The sequence below is a fragment of the Lactuca sativa genome, chromosome 2 (genome assembly GCF_002870075.4).
Source record: "Lactuca sativa cultivar Salinas chromosome 2, Lsat_Salinas_v11, whole genome shotgun sequence".
In the NCBI taxonomy this organism is placed as follows: domain Eukaryota; kingdom Viridiplantae; phylum Streptophyta; class Magnoliopsida; order Asterales; family Asteraceae; genus Lactuca; species Lactuca sativa.
Window position 1 is genome coordinate 137,350,004 of NC_056624.2, and position 20,201 is coordinate 137,370,204.

The window sequence follows — 20,201 nt, forward strand, 5'->3', positions numbered from 1 at the left end:
GTTCCTTCTTCTGGGTGCCTTTGGTTAGTGAGAACTTGTTATCTGTCATAGATGTGGCCCCACTCAGTTTAGTTAGAAGCTATATAGATGATTCTTCAATTGGTATGTCAAAAGTTACTTACTTTATGTTTCTATTTGGCTTGTAAGTTGTAACTTCAAGTTGTTATGCTAACCATTGTTTCATATATTGACAACTATTTAAGAGTATCAAAGAAGATAGATTCTTGCTACAACTGTTGAAAGGTCTACGAACCAGTTGATTGCTTTAGTACTAAAAGAAATTCCAAGATTAACCCTTAGATTCTTTCCATTTTTCGATCCATCCCCTTTTCCACATAATCCACCCCCTGCAGCTGTTGCAAATCCATTTCTTTTCACTGATGCTGAGTATGGGTAAGTTACAAGCTGTTAAAATCATTTTTGTTCATCATTGGTTTTCGAATGTGCATGTCATTTCCTAAAACAATATATTTTGTTATGGATGCCATAATTTATTGTCTTCTGTTCTTTCTGGATTTGTTTTAATTGGTTGATGTATGAAGGTTTTTAGCTCGTGGGTTAATGGAGTATAATACAAACACTTTCTACCCTACAAAACTCTACATCAGGCAAGTTTCTATTTTTCTTAATTTCTTTTTACTGTCAGTATCAAAAGTGATGATTTTCTTATCATCGTATCGCCTCTCACATTGTGAGGGTTCATCAAAAGCATGAAAATGATGTTGCTCCTGCCTTTACCACTGTACAACTCAAGTGTTACATTTAAGTTGCCAACTCTAAAAAGCCAAAGGTCTGTATGATTTTCTTATCATCTTATCATCTTATCTTTTCTAACATGTTGTCAATTTTAATGCAGCTAAGTGCAGAAGCAAGAAATTTTTTGGTTGATTCTTATGTTGCTCTTCCTAGAGGAGATACAACTCCAGGAAGTAGAGTTGCATATAGCATGACAGTTAGACAGTTAGAGGCTCTAATCAGACTTTTAGAGGCAATTTCCAGGTGTCACCTCGATGATGAGGTAAAGAAAAATTAACAGAAACCAGTTATGTGATGTCCTGTCTTGGTCTTTGCATCCTTTTGTAGCAAACAAACACCTTTTTAAGTGTTTTGCAATTTTTAATGATTTGCAGAGAAGGAGTTTCTTGTTTCATCTTTTTAAGTGTTACAAAAAATTGTAATTTTTATCCTCTTGTCAAACATATACAAAATGTTTTCTCATGTCCTAGTTTCCTCTTTTGTGACTTATGTGCTAAGTTAGCTCCAAATTGTGTGTATTCTATTTCAGGTTCACCCTCGCCATGTTAAATTAGCAACAAGACTTCTAAAAACTTCAGTAATCAGGCATGTTTTGTTTATTAATTTTTGTAGAATAGTAATAGCTTGCAAACATATGTATCACTAATTATGTATGGAACCTGTAGTGTGGAGTCAACTGAGATTGATTTGACCGAGTTCCAAGAAGAGAATCAAGAAGAAGGCGATGTTGAACCTCAGATAGCAGATGTTGATGCAGATTCCAATAACGACCAACCAGGTTGCTATTTTGCTCTAGAGAAGATGGCTACAAACTAGAAATGTTAGTTTACTTGAATTATGTTTATTTGAATATTAAATCATAAATTTACATTCTCACTGGAAAATATATGCTTGAATGTTGTTTAATTTGTCAACTTACTACTTAATTTCTCACTGTATGCAAGTTTTTCATGCAAGATAGATGGTGCAGAGGTAGTTTACCATCTTCTTGCAGCTGCTAAAGATACCTGTAATATGGAAACATGACTCTTTTAAAAACTACTTCTGATGATATAAAGTTGATCATATTATATCTTTTATCTGTGTTCTATGTGGTGTGAATATCAATTAAATTTTGACATTTTCTTTTGTTTTCTCAATAAAGTTCAAAACGGAAGACAAAAAGCTTGTGAAAGATCAAAATCTTCATAAGAATTTGATCTCTGATGAACGAACGAAAAGAAGTCAGCTGAAACTACAAATGGCTTTTGATGGGCAGGAAAGAGATATGAAGGTATGATCTATATTGTAATTCAGATTCTATCACTTTTATTATGTAATCACTTAAGTCTTAATACCCATTATTCGTTATGCATGCAGAGATCTTGGGAGCCAAGTGATAAAGCTGATCTTCACTTTGTCTACAAAGATGTTGAAGGAGCATCAACTCAATGGGATGATATTCAAAGAAAACTCAGGAACTTACCTCCCAAACCCTCTGCCTTCAAACCCGATCCCTTCACTCTTGTAGAAGATGAAGATTCCAAACCTAAAACCAAATCTCGGATTGATAACAAGACAGAAGAACTCAAAGATTTAGAAGATGATCTTAATGATAGTTGTTTCCTCGAAGAATACAGGTACTTTCAACTCCCTCAATCCTAATCTCATTTTATGAGGATATTAAACTTCATGTGATATTTTCATGGTTTCATTTTCTTTTGTGTTCTTGAAGGAGAAAGAGGTTAGCAGAGATGAAGGAAACAGTGGAAGATTGAGCTCGGTAAGTTCAGGCAGCATCTATGGTGGCCCGGGCAACATCTATTTCAATATTGATTGTGTGAAAGTCATCTACTAAAGCAAGGTTGGTGTAAGAGTTGATGATGAGAACATTGTTCCAAGACCTTCACTAAGTTATGATGATGTCCCTTAATAGCAATGTAGTATTAGGTTATATAGTTAGCGATGATTATTTGTATTTGACATTTTAGTGCAATGAATTATCTTTCTTATTTATTGTATTTTATTTTGTATTTTGTATGACATTAACTTTTGTGCAATGGATTGTCTTTTTTGTATATGGTATTTTATTTTATATTATGAGACATGACAGACAAATTTAATTTGAAAATTAGTAAAATAAATAATCTTTTTAAAAAATGAAAATAAAATTTACGATACGCATAAATGTGTGTCATCTTCATTTATGACATGGCCTTTCTTGACAGCGGTTTTAATGATATGCATTGCGTTTCGTAAATGCACGTTGTAAATGCGCGTCGTCTCTCGTTATGACAGGGCCTTCCTTGACGCGCATTTGCGCGTCGTCTGAGCGTTTTACGACGCGCAATGAGCGTCGTAAAAGGCCTTTTTTCTAGTAGTGCTCGCAAGCTTCTTTTCTTGACATGTAGCAAATCATGCCTCTAAAGAACGTAACCAACCCACCGGTACGACACCAATCCTCCAAATGGATTCAACTACGTTCCAAGCTACTGTCACAGCAGTGGTGACAGCCGCCCTAACTATTCTTAAAGCTAACAACACGAATGTGGGTGGAAATGTTAACGGTAATCCGAATCATGGTGTTAACCAATCTCAACAACAAGTGCCTACTAGAAAGGACACACCTAACCTTCTAAAACAAAAGCTCAAAGGAAGTTGTTCAACCCAAAGACCTACCGAGAGGCAATGATTTGGACACACCAACCATACCCTACTGTGGAAATCTCCCGCACTGCAGCAAATGCAACTACCATCATCATGGAGACTGCCGAGTGCTGCATTGCACCAGATGCAACAGGAAGGGACACACCTCCCGCGGTTGTAGAACCCTAGTCAAGTTCACCACTCCGACTACCAATGTTGGGACAAGTCTAACCTATTACCTCTGTGGAAGTTTAGGACATTTCAAAAGAGACTGCCCAACATAGAAGAACAATGGGGAAACAGGAGGAGTTTGACCTCAGAGAATGAGGAAGCATCAAAGAACCCTGCTATGTTTTGGTACGTTTTCGAAAACCCATATAATTGCTCATAATAGTGATTATTTCCTCGTCCAAGTTAAATCACGACATTCTTATAAGATTTAAAGCCCTGATGAGTAAGTTAAGACAACTCAGTGAATACGTTAAGTTCAGTTGTAATTATACACGACTTATGTACACCAAACGATCATAGAGAGATATAGTAAGAACCATTTCATGAAAGTCATAGTTTCAAGACATCAGAACCCTCGTGTTAGTAGTACCTGTTAACTTCGAATCAAACACAACAAACACCAGAGATATTTACCCATAGGCACCAATGTGCTAACGAAACGAACTTTCTGGACAAACTTAACGCACAATTCTACGACGTCATCTTGTTTAGTTCGACTGAGTCTATGTTATACCAAACCCTTTTGTCTTAAATCGTTCGATCACAAAACTCCCATCACTCGTAACGACAATTAGATGCGCACTTCGAAAATTCATCTCTCTTCGAAACCCGAAGGTATTTATGCGAAGAGTATGAATCAGAACCAACGGATACGACAGTGAAGATCCGCTGAAACATCCAGCGAGAGCCCGAGTACAAAAAGGAGAGACTCACCTAGGTATACCATCGAGAAGTAATCTGTTTTCATGGGATACCTGTAATCATTGCCTCCGACCGAGTTAGCAAGGTTACCTCGAGAACTTAGCAACATACATCCCGTCTTTCATGTGTCAAACCTAAATAAGTGTTTGTCCGATGAGACACTTGCGATTCCCCTCGACAATATTGAGTTAAACAAGAGTCTACACTTCATGTAGGAATCATTTGAACTCTTGGACCAGGAAGTCCAGCGCACGAGACGAACGTTGTATCCAGATAGTGAAGATTCAATGGGATACCAAACGAGAACTTGAATTCACTTGGGAGCACGAGAATCCAAGGAAACAAAAGTACCCCATCTTTTCCAAGTCCACGAGTTACAACTTTATTCTTGAATTTCGAGACGGAATTCCCTTTAATGAGGGAATGATGTGACAACCCGAAACTTTTATCTTGTACACTTAGCCAATTCTATCAATGCTAAACTCATTTCAGCTATCTTTTAGCATTGTTTTGAGCCTGTTTGGATGATCTAAAGCCTTGTACAACCAAATTTTGAATTAGAGATGGGTTGGTTTAAGATTTAGGGTTGCAAATAGGCCAAACACTCCATCAAAAGGAGTGTGTGGCCACACACATGAGTGTGTGGCTGCACACCCGAGTGTATGGCCACACACCCGATTGTATGGCCACACACCAGAGTGTATGGCCGCACATATGAATGTGTGGGCGCACACACGAGTGTGTGGCCGCACACCCATCCTCCAGCCGCACACTCATCCCTATTTATATAGGGTGACCCCTTCACTCATTCCTTTCATTTGGATGCATTCTACTTTCTCTCTCTAGAAACTTCATCCAAGAACGCTCTCAAGGCCTCAAAAACGTGAGTTTTCCATCACCTAGCTTATCATACATGAAGGACCCATTGATCTAAGCCCTTAACCATCAAATTTCATCATGTTCTTCATCACATGAAGGTGTACGGCCGCACACCTTCATAAGGTGGCTGTACACACCTCAAAGAACCTCCAAAGTGAGAGTTTGATTCCCTATCTTCTAGTTGGACTTGGTTTGAACCTTAAAACACTGAAAAATCGACTCTTGGGGAACATATGAAGGGTGTATGGTCGCACACACCCTGTGTAAGGCCGCACACACCCTCTGTACGGCCGCACACTCCTATGTGCAATCGCACACGCCACCTGGCTGCACACCCACGACCGCACACACTTCATATGGACCGTACACTTCCCTTAGGTGAATCACATGTGATCCCAACACTTGGTTCAAGTGTTTCCTAGTCCCTAAGGGGGTTCCCTTGCATTTAGTTGCTTCTAAACACTATATTCATGGCTATATATGTCTCTAATTGTCATTTAGGACTCGTTGTGTCTCGGTAATTAAGTTGTGGAACTTCTTGTCCTTACGCGAATCTACCTTCGAAACATCTTCCAAAGGTGATTTCATACCCCTACATTTTCCGTATTTTTAATGTTTTTAGGGGGGGAATACAAGCCAAACGCTAAGTATTTTGTTAAAGTTTTAAACTTATTAATGCAGTCCAACGATTTCCACGTTTAATAACATATTCGGATATTTTATCTCTTTTTGTAATATGTTGAACATAAGGGAAACTTCTATTTGGAAAATACAACTTCATAGCTTTCAGAAAGGTTTTTACAAAACATTTTCCATATCAACTCTAATAAACTATAATGGGTATAGTTTGGGATAACCCTCTAGGCAGTCTCTACTTAATCAGATTTCATAAATGAATATATATAAACTATGGCAGATTTAGTTTATGTTATATGTTTTCTCAGAAGTATAAAGTACATTTATTCAAGGATAATTACTGTTTTATACTGATTTCTCGCTAGTAAACTAGATTATACATAATTGTGAGGCGCTACTTCAATACTGTACCCTTAGGCGTATAGTGATAAATCCTTTTAGTATAACCAGAGTCTCCTGGAGGGAGAGCGTGAGATTTGTGAATAGATCTATTCGGGACTGACAATCCCACACCAGAACTACTAGTTACAGTTAGGCGGGCACGCCTGTGGTGAACAAATGTCATTTAGCTTAACGCCTGAAGAACGTTATAAAGGTCTCTCGGTCATATCAAGTATGGTTATACGACTCGCAAATAAGTATAAACTAATTTTGTTTACAAACTCTACTCTTCATTTGTTTTATTTTGAGTAATAAAACTACTTATATATATATATATATATATATATATATATATATATATATATATATATATATATATATATATATATATATATATATATATATATATATATATAGATATATACAGATAGTATTCAGGGATTTCTAAACTGGCATATTTACCTCTAGGGCGGATAACATGTTTCCAAAAACTGATGGTTTATTTTCTACTAATAGACTCTCTTTCAATACTACCCTTCATAAGAAAATATAGGATTTTCTTGAGGAACACTTTTCAAAAGAATCAAATAACATTTTTCTCTAAAACTAAATGTTTATGAACTCACCAGCTTTATGCTGATATTTTAATACTGCTTGTATTCTCAGGAAATTAGTAGACAGGTACAATCAAGAGTGTGCAGAAGTCGGAGCGTTAGAGTCACGTCCTTACTATTTTACTTTTGATATGAACAAAACTATGTATTAAACAATGTAAATCCTTTTCATATATGTATTCAATGTCTGGTTGTGTTTACTATGTTTGCTATGATACAATTGTTTTGATACTACGCATGACGTCCTCCACCCCGGGACGATTCCACCATCACGGTTTCGGGGTGTGACAGAAGTGTAACGACTAGAAATTGTTGCTTCTTAAGCCAACGATTAACATAAAAAGTAAAGGTTACTGGTGAATTATTATAAAAAGAAAGTTGTAGTTCTTCTGGGAAGATTCTGTGGATATAAAGTTCGTCAAATTATAATTTGTGTGAGAAAGTTATGGCCGTTCATAAAGTAAGCTGCTATTCGAGAGAAAGTCAGAAAATCGAAAAACCGCAAAGCGCCTTTTAAACGCCTTTTTCGCGTCTGACACATCATCATGTCATTCCAGCAATGGTAAACGTGTGATCCGAAGAAAGCCGGTTAACCGGTCAGAATGCAAGAAATTAAAATTATTATGACTTAAATGTAATAGAAAAAAATATGGTGTCAAAATTGAAAAAAAAAATAAAAAATAAAAAGCTAATAACTTTGTGTCATTTTCCTAATATTTATTGGTATTTTTTCTGACTTTTTATTATTAATATTCTTTTACCTAGAGAAGGGCAATAAATACAACATATAATCATCGTGAAAATAAAAGTGGTATAAAATATTAGTTTTTAGGGTTTCGGCTCTAAGGGTAGCGATATCTCATTGCTTGCTTTCTCGATTTCACAGCACAAGATCATCAAAGACTCTCGATGTCTTATTTTAATGTATTTATCTCTCTATTCTGTGCTGCTTTTCATTGTTTCAGTTCTTAGTTAAAACCTAATCCTGCTTGATTCCATTAAGTCTTTTTTTTTTTTTAAAATACCCAGAGTAAATTCCCGATTAACAGCCATGGCGGATTGTGTTTCTTTCTGTTTTTAAGAGTATCCATGGCAGCTTGCTCAAACCTTTATTTTCTATATTCTTCAATTTATTAACATATGACACTGGCTTTAAGCACATCATTCACATCAATGGTTGATAGTTTCACAATAGCAGTATGCTATTTTCCATAGGGCTAACTTCTTTCTGATGATTCTGCAGAGTTTCCATTATGGGGAAGAAGTTAGAGTGATAGGAGGAGAATATGAGGGGGCAGAAGGAATTTTTCTAAAACCTATGTTTGAAATTTGGACAGAGGAGAGAAAAGTAAGTATCCCTATCAGAATACAATCTTGATCTCCTTCATTTTCTACAATTAGGAGAAGAAAACAACATTTTAAAAACCTGTGAATCATTGCAGATAATCATTGTGGAACCGCACTTTGTGGATGGTTACGACAACACACCCATGACACCTCCTATAAGCGAGACCACCACTCTTACTCGGTCTCCACCTCTTGCGTCTTCCATGAGCACAACTGGGGAAAATGTAAGTGTAAATCATTAAACCAAGTACATTTTTCCTTTTTAAGGCATCAAAATGTGTAAATAAAACTCTAAAATAACATTCATGAATAAAATTATATTAGAAGTAAAATACTTACACGGTAGTATTTGCCTGAAGCTCTTCAAATTAGGCAAGAAGAACTACAAACGAAAAGCGAATTAAAACCTGAAAATGCTCATATCTTTACATTTACACCAATTGCAAAAATCGAAATCTCTGATTACATAAATTTGAAAGTATGATGCTATAGATAACAACCGATGAAAATACATTTCTATTTCTTGCTGAAATTGATAGTTTTATGAAAGATGATGTTGTAATAGTAAAATATTAAGATTGTGATACTATAATAAAAAAACCAATTAAAGTATTTGGCTATTTCTTTTTTTTTTTTGGCATATCTAGTAAGTAAATAAAGGTCGCTAAAAACGACCAATAAAGATTCTTTAAAATATAAACATGGTACTAATTTTAAGTGATACCATTTACGCACGACTTTAAATCCTCTACACTTGTCCAAATTGCAAAGCTTGGGGGCACTTGTGAGAATCATCCCACTTAGTTCCTGGATTACCTAATTAGGGTGAGCATTTGGACCGGATCGAACTGATTTTGCAGAAATTGGTGGACCTTCGACTGAACCTGTTGAGAATTAAGGCCTACCAGGTGGTCTAAGTCCGGTTTCCGGTCTTGGACGTAAAGGTGAGCATTAGGGTCGGATTGAACCGGATCGGGTCTAATCTTGGACCAGACCTATTTTGCAAAAAATTGTGGAGCTTGGACGGGACATGTTGAGGCTTACAAGGTCCGGTTCCCGGTCCGGGGTCCAAGTGCTTGCCCCTAAGGTCAACGAGTGTGAATAAGTTTTTTGAAAAATAAGAAGAGAAATAAAAAAGAGTGAAATACATTGATTAGAGAAATGAGAATTTGTTAAATAAGTTTAATCTTGCATACATTACTTCTTTCTTTCTTGTTAGAAATGCTTGACTTTTCCATGTTAGCTTATTAAGTGTACAAAATAAATAAGCAACAAAAAAGTAGTTATAACATATCACTCAGTTATGCCAAAAATGCCCATATCTAAGCATTTACACCAATTGCATAAATTCAAATTCCTTATTTCACAAACTTGAATGTATGATGCTATAGTAACCAAATGAATGAAAGTACATTGCTACTATTTTTGTAATTGATAGTTTTATGAAAGTACAATGATGTAATACAATCTTGATTTACATCCTACCTGTGATTCTTGCAGATAGTAAATGTGGAATCACACTTTTTGGCTGGTAACAACACCACTATTGAAGCTTCTCCTGCTATGTCGACACCTCGTGCGATATGTATGTTGGGTTTTCACTTTTTTTTTCTTATCATGTCAATGATACGTTTTGGTTAAACATTTCACAAATATTTTAATCTTAAAAAAAACGAAAGCAATCAATATCCTACAAAAGAAAGTTAAGAGGCCACATTAAAATAAAAGAGAATTTTGTGTATGCTTTTATTAAAAATCAAAAATATCATGTTTATAAATCTAAATATAAAATATAATCTATACCTTTTGTAGTTGAAGCATTTTTAACATATTTTACAATTAATTGTTTTTAACAATTGATTACTATAGATATCTAAATAATTAAATCCTATTCAAGTAATTATGCACTCTCGTCTCTTCTATTTTCAACATTGAATCTTGAAAGAGGTAAAGATCAAAATATTTCTTTTAATATAATTAAACCAACAGATAAGTCTAGAAGAAGGCACAAGTATGGGCGATGTGGTAAGTACGTTCACCTTGAAAAGACATTCAAGAATCTTGCACCTCAAGGTTCAGATCTAAGTAAAACATCCACCTCTAAAAGGTTACTCATATTTTCCATTTCCTTTGTTTTATTTCATGAAAATGATATCAATGCTTATACAATGCTAATAATATTATGTATTTCAGGGGATGTCGAAAGAATAGAAAATCTCGTGGTACCAGGGCAGTATTAGGCTCTATGTGAAAGAAGTTTGTGCAAATAATTGGTCCCTTTTATATGTTTTTTTTGTTCGTTATGCTATTTTTCTTTGAAAGACAATGTCCATTGATTGTGTTTTGTGTGGTTTTTCTTTATCATTGAATACGAGAACTTTGGTTTGACTATTTCTTAAAGAAAGATTTTGATTTTTACCTCTTTCAAGCTTTACGGATGAAAATAGAAGCGATGAGAGTGCGAAATTGTTTTAATAGAAATTAACTATTTAGTTATTTATAGTTTTTAACTTATTAAAGATTCATCAAAATAATAATTTTGGTCAATATGATATTACGAAAGTTCATGATATAAACTTATATTTATCAATGGGGGTATAATAGTTAATTGTTAAAAATGAGAATTTAAAATGATAATAAAATACTAAAAAGGAAGGATTTAGGCACATATTTTGAAAAGTATACGAAGGTTAAATATAAATTAGAAAATATGTTGGATAAAGTTATATATATATATATATATATATATATATATATATATATATATATATATATATATATATATATATATATATATATATATATATATAGGGTTAGGTTCAAATGTTCCTAACATTTATTGTGTACTCATAAGCATAAATCTGGACCAACAGAAGGAATAAAATACATGGTCATGATATGAGAGTCTATGATATCACAATAGGATAACATATACCATATAATCATAAAAATTTCAACATAAGAGCATTTTGGTCAATTAACCTATATTAATAAAGGAAATTTTCGGATTTTAAGGGATAATTAATTCCCTTTTTTTTTTAAATTTGAATATTTTAAATTATTTCAAATTTAAAAATCCGATTTTATTCTGTCACAAAATGCCAACCATAAACATCTAAAGATATTTTCAAATTTATTCTTGCAGAATATATTTCTAATGCATATATTTTTGATAATTAACCTGATTTAAGAATTCTACATATTATTCATATACATCTAAGTTAGAATGAGGGTCTATGATTTTATTCATAATATACATCCGAAATTAACTAGAAATTCATACATATTCTTACAAACTAATAGTTTTATATACATTTTAATATAGTTATACATATTCTAACAGAATATCATAAAAAATGAATAAAATTCTAAAAAATAACATTCTTGAATATACAATTTTTGAACAAATAAACTTGATCTTCTTCAATGGTCCAGCTAATCCACTTGATTCCAACTATTTTTACGAAAATGTGATGAATTATCATAAAAATATAATTCTTTGCAAATATACTTGTTGTTGAACTCGATTCCAAATCTTTCTTTTGTATGATCAATATTGAATTTCTTCTCCATGTCATTCTGAAAGAATAAGATGTATTACTCGTTAGTATTATCAGTTAAGCAAATATACTTATTGTTAACAAACATTTTCAAAGACATTCTAACAGAATGCATTTATACAAATAAATTCTAACAGAATACATTACAAAATGCATTTAAATCATAGTCTTTTCTTCCATAGGTATAAACATTCTAAAACATGTATACATGTATTCTGTCAGCATTACTAGTAACACATGTTTTATGTAATATTTATATTCTCATAGAATGAACAGATGTTTGCATTCTGATATGAAGAAAAATCCTAACTTAACCGTTTTCATGAAAATTCTAACAGAATGCCATTGGGATCCACTTGCTTTAAATAGTCAACAATATTGACCAATTAAAACTCTTTCTTTAACTTTATTTCAATACATATGATTCATTTCCGATCACAAAAAACCACCACTTTAGTAATTCTGACAGATTGGTTACCACTATTTTCTAGTTCTAGTAAAATAGTAAACAACCACTATAAGAAATCAAGGCATTAGCGGCGACACAATTAGCGGCGACAAAAGCTTTTAGCGGCAATGTAATATTATTTCGCCGCTAAAAGCCTTTGTCGCCGCTAATTGTGTCGCTGCTAATGCCTTGTTGCCTGAATCCGCGTTATCCCCTTCTGGTAAACCTTAGCCGTCCGATCAAGTATATAATCCAACGGTTGGGGCCTCGTTTTCGCACAAAAGCAATACCGACGACAATTTGTCGTTGCTAAAGGTCGAAAATAGTCGCCGCTAAAGCTCGAAAAAAAGACGCGGCATAAGTTCCCTCGTTAGTTGTCGCCGCTAAAGGCTAATTGTCACCGCTATTGATGTCGCCGCTAAAGGTCGACGCAAATAACAACCCCTTTCTGCTTTCACAGCTTTCATTTGTCTGTGTTTTTATCCATTCTCTTCGAAGATTTTTGCTCAATCGAGTTTCCCAGAGGCTAGAAGACATATCGACGATGCTAGAAGACATTTCGATTTCCTATGTGGTTTGTGTTTTCGTCCCTCATTTCTTCTTTTCCTTCTCTTTTAATGTCGATTTCTACTTGTATTTTTGATTAATTGCACAAAATTGTTTCATCATAGATTCTTCTCCACTGTTGCAACATTGAAGACTATGTGTGCATTTTTGTGTGTGTTTTGTGTATATATATATATATATATATATATATATATGTGTGTGTGTGTGTGTGTGTATTTCATATATGTGCATGTATAAAATGTACGTATATATGTGTATAATGTATGTATATATGTATTTGTATGCAATTTGGATTGTGTTGATGTTGTTTAATGTGTATAAAAAGTATGTATATATGTGTATAATGTATGTATGTATGTATTTATAAACAATTTGGAGTGTGTTGATGGTTGTTTTATGTTTATAAAAGGTATGCATATATGTGTATAATGTATGTATGTGTGTATTGTATGCAATTTGGAGTGTGTTGATGGTTGTTTTATGTGTATAAAAAGTATGCATATGTGTATAATGTATATATGTGTGTGTTTGTATGCAATTTGGAGTGTATTTGTATGCAATGTGTAAACTACAATGTCATAATGGAAAAAAGTAGCAAAAAACAAGTAGGATGTTATTATTGAAACTGTTATTTAAAGTAAATTACTATGATAGTTCCTATGTAATGTGTATTTGTCGATAAATTGGTAAATATTAGTTTGTTGGTCTGTTAGTTTGATTGTTGGTTTAATTTAGAAGGTTAATGTAGTTAGTTGGTTTGTTGATTTGATAGTTTGTTGATATATAAATAAATTGGTAATCGGTAGTTTTCTTATCATTTGGTAGTTTTTAGTTTGGTTTAAGTTAATAGGTTAAATTACAAGTTTATATGTTGTTATTTACTATGTAGTTGGAGAATCTTCTACCAATGTCCAACAATTCAGAGAATACTATGAAACTTATAGAAGGGAACGAGGGTAGCGGTGATGACGACACGTCGTACTAGTTTTTATCTTTTATTAGAGATTGTAGTACGACAAAAATTTATAGGAATTTTGTTATTTATTTTGGTGTATGTATGGTATTATAAAACTTGAATGTTATGTAATCGTTTTTCTGCATTTAACGTATCGGTTTTTCTGCATTTAACGTTATTATGTATCGGTTTTTTGACAACTGAAAATGACTGCTTTTAAAAAAAAATTAAAAAAGCCAATAGCGGCGACATTATCATTAGCGGCGACGCGTATCATTAGCGGCAACGCGTATCATTAGCGGCGACAGTGAACATTAGCGGCAACTTTTTGAGCAATAGCGATAAATTAGTAGCGGCGACTCAATAGCAGGGACGTGTCGCCGGTAAAGGTATTAGCGGCGACTTTCGCGAGCAATAGCGGCGATTCTGCATATTTGTGTTAACACAAATATGGGGAATCCATTGCAATTTGCAAGAAAAATCCACAATTCCAATTTATGAAAAGTATGTCCAACCCATCTAAATTAATTTATGTAGTTCTGAAAAGAATAAGAAACAAAGAGAAGTTAATGTAAAAGATTATTAACTATTTTTTCATTGATGCATTTTATCGAACACATATAGGTCACGACAGAATAATATCAGGTAGATTAGGTAGATTAGTGCCTGCTGTAAATGGAATATCTAACTTTTTTAGCATCAATGTTTCCATGTAAAAACAATCCAAATTCAACTTAGTAAATAATTTAAACAATGATTTAGCGATTTGAATATATACGTTTAGAATAGTGTATAAATACTTAACCATGTTTTGAGGTGATGTTGACCAATTTACATGTTCGATGCAAGGGGCACCTCTTTAGATAAATATTAATTTATTTATTTTACTTATTAAAATTTATAAAATAATGACTTATTTATCAGTAAATGAGTCAAAAGTCCTAGAATCCCCAAATTAGAATGTGTGAAACGAACAAATAAGTATCAATTTTGATTCAAGTAACAGTAACATCACAACTTCTACAAAATACAAGGAAATAAAAACATATAGAAAACTAATTAATGTAGAGAAAGTTTGAATTGAAAAACTAACCAAAATGATGATATGTCGCCGCCAACTTGGGTAAGAACCAGATACATGAAACGTGTAAGGATTGTTCGTTTGTATATTCATCCAAGAAAAGAAAATAACATAAAAAGGAAACAAAATCAACTCTCACGTTTTGAATACGCGATGTGTAACAGCTCAAATTTTATATAGATACTAGTGAATTTAAACGGACCATGCTGAGCACGGCCCACAAAGGGTAATTTTGGAATTTTCAAAATGACGTGTAACGTATAGTCTTACAAGGTTTCAGATGAGTTAAGTTTCGTTTATTTACATGTGTGAGTGGTTTTATTCTATTTTTGTAGTGGTGTTGTGGTTTTTGTTTGTCTTGATGATGTATATTGAAGTATGGAACGATTTTGTGTAATTGTTGTCTTGTAATATATCTATTTTTTCCTGATATTTATATCGTTACATAGGTTATAACCAACTTATAAAGGGTATACGGTCATTTCTTTTGCTTGTAGTCTTTCGAAAATCTAAGTAGGTTGTTATTTTAAACATAAATTTTAAGTAGGTTGTTATTTTAAACATAAATTTTAAGCACTTGTATATTGCACATTAGTCTGTTATTTTATAAAATTGAAATTTTTTTCTAAACTATTTGATGATATTTGTATGTGATAGATAAAGTTTACATACTCCTAAAACATTTGATGATACTTGTCTACCTGACAATGTGCATACTTGTTTAGATATTGATATTAAAGATTCTACAAAAAAAGATAAAATGATGATAACCTTGGAACATTGACAAATCTAGATACAAGAGTGCACCTATATCAACGGAAATGTGTTTCTGAAAAGTTCATGGTACTTTCTAGAATTTAACATCATTTGTATTTTATTGAAAATGTGTTAAATAGCATTGCACTTTGTTAAGATTCATTTTTTTTTGTTGACTATTTCTGGTAGAACACATGCTATTTTTACAATTTTAAAACATAAATGGAATTATATTTATCAAGATTATCTATAATAGCATTGTACTCGGTAAAAAATCACTTTTTCTGAAGTTTTGAATGTTTCGAGAAATGGCATTATCTTGAATGGAATTTAACATCATAAATAACATAATACTAATAAAAAAATCTTGTAAAAGGCACTGTGCTTTGTCTAAATTCACACTTTTGGAATACTTTTACTGTTTCTAGAAAATTATGGTATCAATTCTATTGGTGGCAATAGAAAGATAAATAGGATATGAAATTATCAAGTTATAAGTCACCATAAAAGTTCCTCTACGGCTAAGCAGCCAAAAATGCTTCATTTGCCAAGTTTTTTGTAGCTCTTGTTGGACATTCATGAAACTGCAAAGTATTAGGTGGGACCAACTTCATTAAAATGATATGGTTAAATCCTCATGTACAATGCTAACTATTTAAAACCAAATGTGGATCCAACATAAATAACGTGACCAAAAATCCAAAGTACAATGCCTTGATAATAATAAATGAAATTTTAGTGAACAATACAACCGTTCTGCATTTCTTATTTCTTTATAATTGAATTCAACGAGTAACTTGTTCCATCTGCCATTGACCAAGCAAGAGTTGTTATTACTTCAAGATTCTAGATTATTAGAAACTCGCAAGTAGTTTTTTATAAATAATATTTATTAATTTAAATTCACATTTTTTATAAATTATAAATTAAACAGGAAAGCAAAGGGAAATGACGTTGGGAGAGGAGGGTAAAATAGTCATTTTACTTCAAGCAAGGACCAAAAGTGTTATAAAACCCCCAACAAGGACCAGAACTTTAAAAAGAATAAGGAATGATCACTTCTATAACCAATTCAACAAAAAAAAAATAACTATTATTTTGTGAAAGAGCTATTCCATTCCATCCATCAAAACAAACATTCAAATGGAATAGATCATTCCACTCCTTCCGTTATTTTATCATACAAAACACTACCAAAAACTTACCGCTCAAGAGATTTTACCTTTTTTTCATTATTCTATAGCTTCATATTCGTTACTTGGAGGGTACTTTGGTAAACTTGAGGGATCACAAGGTAGTTTCCTGGTTGTCAAGAATTGTATTAAACATAAAAATAATCTTCTGGCTCACAAACATCAATGAAAAGACAATGCGAGAACAAGACGGATTGGTTCATGCTACATACAAAGATAAGTTTAAGTACGTTGCTAATTTTTTGCGAGAAGATATCAGAAAAGACCACAATTTATCAAGAATAGAGAATATAAGTATGATTGTCACACAAAGTTGTCATGCAATGTTTTAATGGAAAGCTTCAATGGTGAACATGCAGATCTGCCAAGAATCAAACTTTCTTGCCTTTAGTTTTTTTTTTTTTTTTTTTTTTTTTTTTTTTTTTTTTTTTTTTTTGCTGGTAGAACAACATTGTATTTATGATTTGCAATGTTTATTCAGTTTCTTTCATGTGTCTATAGATAAATTTAGTAAAAAGAATTAATGAAGTTCCACTTTGACTTGACAAAAATTCTTAATTTAGCTAATAAATTGTTGCAAAACCACCTTGTACTACTTGACTACATAACTCGACTCATAATAATACCTATGTTTTTATTGGATTATTTGCCAAACCAAGGGTCACGATTGAAAGTAACGTATCTCCGACGGATCACCGGTGGTTATCTTTAGCGATGTCGGTAATAGCGACGATAATGAGGTTTTGGTGGCGACATCAAGCGCGTCTACTCTGGTGTCGCCGCTATTGCTTATGTCGTCCCAAAAAGCGTCGTCCCTAATACTCCGAATTCTTATTGTGAGGTAAAATAACAAGCCAAGAGATTTAAGGTATGAATCGAACGAGCGACAAGCATAACATGTAGGAATACATGTTATGCAAATTGAAAGAACGACTTCCTGGTGGAAGGTATGATCTTAAGATAAGATAAGTTGATCATCATTCCTATGAAAGGATTGGTGATGAGAATGTAAGGATTATAGTTAAAGACGACAGTACATAGTGGACATACAAGGGGGTTAAAGCCCAAAGTACTCATAAGATAAAAGTATGATTAATAGAAAGGAAGCTGGACATAAAGTCTAAGAAGGCAATGAATAAGTGTAAAGGTTTTAAGTAAAAGATAAGCCTGATAAAGTAAGAACCGGAGTAGAGATACCTTGACACTCATTATGGAGAAGTTTAAGAAATGAATTTAATTATCTAAGTATAGATGCAAGGAAGATAGTAAACTATATAATTATAACAAGATAACCGACCTAGGATCATCTTTGATTGTGGATCTAAGAAATTATTTTAGGTGGTATAAACAGTAAAGGTTACTAATGAATTATTATAAAAAGAAAGTTGTAGTTCTTCTGGGAAGATTCTGTGGATATAAAGTTCATCAAATCATAATTTGTGTGAGAAAGTTGTGGCCGTTCATAAATTAAGCTGCTATTCGAGAGAAAGTCAGAAAATCGAAAAATCGCAAAGCGCCTTTTAACGTCTTTTTCGCGTCTTACACATCATCATGCCATTCCAACAGTGGTAACCGTGTGATCCGAAGAAAGCCGGTTAACCGGTCAGAATGCAAGAAATTAAAATTATTATGACTTAAATGTAATAGAAAAATATATATACAGTGTCAAAATTGCAAAAAAAAAAAAAAAAAAAGAAACGCTAATAACTTTTGTGTCATTTTCCTAAGAGCATTGGATGTGGGCAACAAGGTGCAACACCAAGTTGTGTCACTTCACATGCCACATAAGCAAATGGTGTTATAACACAAAGTGGGGAAATGAGCAACAATATGCAACACCAACTTTTTGAAAATAAATATTTTTATTTTTTGTATTTATTTTTTACTATTTTGTTTTTTTGTTTACTTTTTTTAGGCTTTTGTTTTTTTTTTCTTTTTGCGTTTTTTTAATAACTAATATATTTTTTTTTTTCTTTTTGCTTTTGTTTTTTCTTCTAATGGAGTTTCAAACTACACAGAGGTTAAACTTAATTTAACTTTTGTTATTATATCGTTTCCCTTCATTTATATTATTGTTTATACAATTTGAAGTTTGAACTTAACCAATTATATCATCTTCTATGCAGGGTTCCTTCTTCTGGGTGTCTTTGGTTAGTGAGAACTTGTTATCTGTCATAGATGTGGCCCCACTCAGTTTAGTTAGAAGCTATATAGATGATTCTTCAATTGGTATGTCAAAAGTTACTTACTTTATGTTTCTATTTGGCTTGTAAGTTGTAACTTCAAGTTGTTATGCTAACCATTGTTTCATATATTGACAACTATTTAAGAGTATCAAAGAAGATAGATTCTTGCTACAACTGTTGAAAGGTCTACGAACCAGTTGATTGCTTTAGTACTAAAAGAAATTCCAAGATTAACCCTTAGATTCTTTCCATTTTTCGATCCATCCCCTTTTCCACATAATCCACCCCCTGCAGCTGTTGCAAATCCATTTCTTTTCACTGATGCTAAGTATGGGTAAGTTACAAGCTGTTAAAATCATTTTTGTTCATCATTGGTTTTCAAATGTGCATGTAATTTCCTAAAACAATATATTTTGTTATGGATGCCATAATTTATTGTCTTCTGTTCTTTCTGGATTTGTTTTAATTGGTTGATGTATGAAGGTTTTTAGCTCGTGGGTTAATGGAGTATAATACAAACACTTTCTACCCTACAAAACTCTACATCAGGCAAGTTTCTATTTTTCTTAATTTCTTTTTACTGTCAGTATCAAAAGTGATGATTTTCTTATCATCGTATCGCCTCTCACATTGTGAGGGTTCATCAAAAGCATGAAAATGATGTTGCTCCTGCCTTCACCACTGTACAACTCAAGTGTTACATTTAAGTTGCCAACTCTAAAAAGCCAAAGGTCTGTATGATTTTCTTATCATCTTATCATCTTATCTTTTCTAACATGTTGTCAATTTTAATGCAGCTAAGTGCAGAAGCAAGAAATTTTTTGGTTGATTCTTATGTTGCTCTTCCTAGAGGAGATACAACTCCAAGAAGTAGAGTTGCATATAGCATGACAGTTAGACAGTTAGAGGCTCTAATCAGACTTTTAGAGGCAATTTCCAGGTGTCACCTCGATGATGAGGTAAAGAAAAATTAACAGAAACCAGTTATGTGATGTCCTGTCTTGGTCTTTGCATCCTTTTGTAGCAAACAAACACCTTTTTAAGTGTTTTGCAATTTTTAATGATTTGCAGAGAAGGAGTTTCTTGTTTCATCTTTTTAAGTGTTACAAAAAATTGTAATTTTTATCCTCTTGTCAAACATATACAAAATGTTTTCTCATGTCCTAGTTTCCTCTTTTGTGACTTATGTGCTAAGTTAGCTCCAAATTGTGTGTATTCTATTTCAGGTTCACCCTCGCCATGTTAAATTAGCAACAAGACTTCTAAAAACTTCAGTAATCAGGC

At 33.0% G+C, this 20,201-nt stretch overlaps 1 protein-coding gene and 3 long non-coding RNA genes across 5 annotated transcripts; all 4 read left to right on the top strand.

The window, feature by feature from the left end:
• The first annotated feature begins 551 nt into the window (after nt 1-551).
• On the top strand, nt 552-1,341 carry LOC128132056 (uncharacterized). The gene is made up of 3 exons (XR_008229984.1): nt 552-790; nt 857-1,018; nt 1,286-1,341. It is a non-coding gene; the product is annotated as an uncharacterized LOC128132056 (long non-coding RNA).
• A 928-nt stretch (nt 1,342-2,269) lies between these two features.
• On the top strand, nt 2,270-2,747 carry LOC128132057 (uncharacterized). Its single transcript, XR_008229985.1, has 2 exons — nt 2,270-2,375; nt 2,471-2,747. It is a non-coding gene; the product is annotated as an uncharacterized LOC128132057 (long non-coding RNA).
• A 4,882-nt stretch (nt 2,748-7,629) lies between these two features.
• Nucleotides 7,630-10,591, top strand: LOC128132200 (uncharacterized). Of its 2 annotated transcripts, none has more exons than XM_052768443.1 (6): nt 7,630-7,748; nt 8,068-8,172; nt 8,267-8,395; nt 9,672-9,756; nt 10,161-10,278; nt 10,365-10,591. In XM_052768443.1, exons 1-6 carry the CDS (start codon nt 7,734-7,736, stop codon nt 10,420-10,422), a joined length of 510 nt encoding a protein of 169 aa, XP_052624403.1. In that variant the 5' UTR covers nt 7,630-7,733; the 3' UTR covers nt 10,423-10,591. The 2 variants fall into 2 exon arrangements, with proteins under 2 accessions (XP_052624403.1, XP_052624404.1); XM_052768444.1 differs by having other exon boundaries at nt 9,672-9,702.
• Nucleotides 10,592-19,414: 8,823 nt separating this feature from the next.
• Nucleotides 19,415-20,199, top strand: LOC128132058 (uncharacterized). Its single transcript, XR_008229986.1, has 3 exons — nt 19,415-19,648; nt 19,715-19,876; nt 20,144-20,199. It is a non-coding gene; the product is annotated as an uncharacterized LOC128132058 (long non-coding RNA).
• The last annotated feature ends 2 nt before the right edge of the window (nt 20,200-20,201 follow it).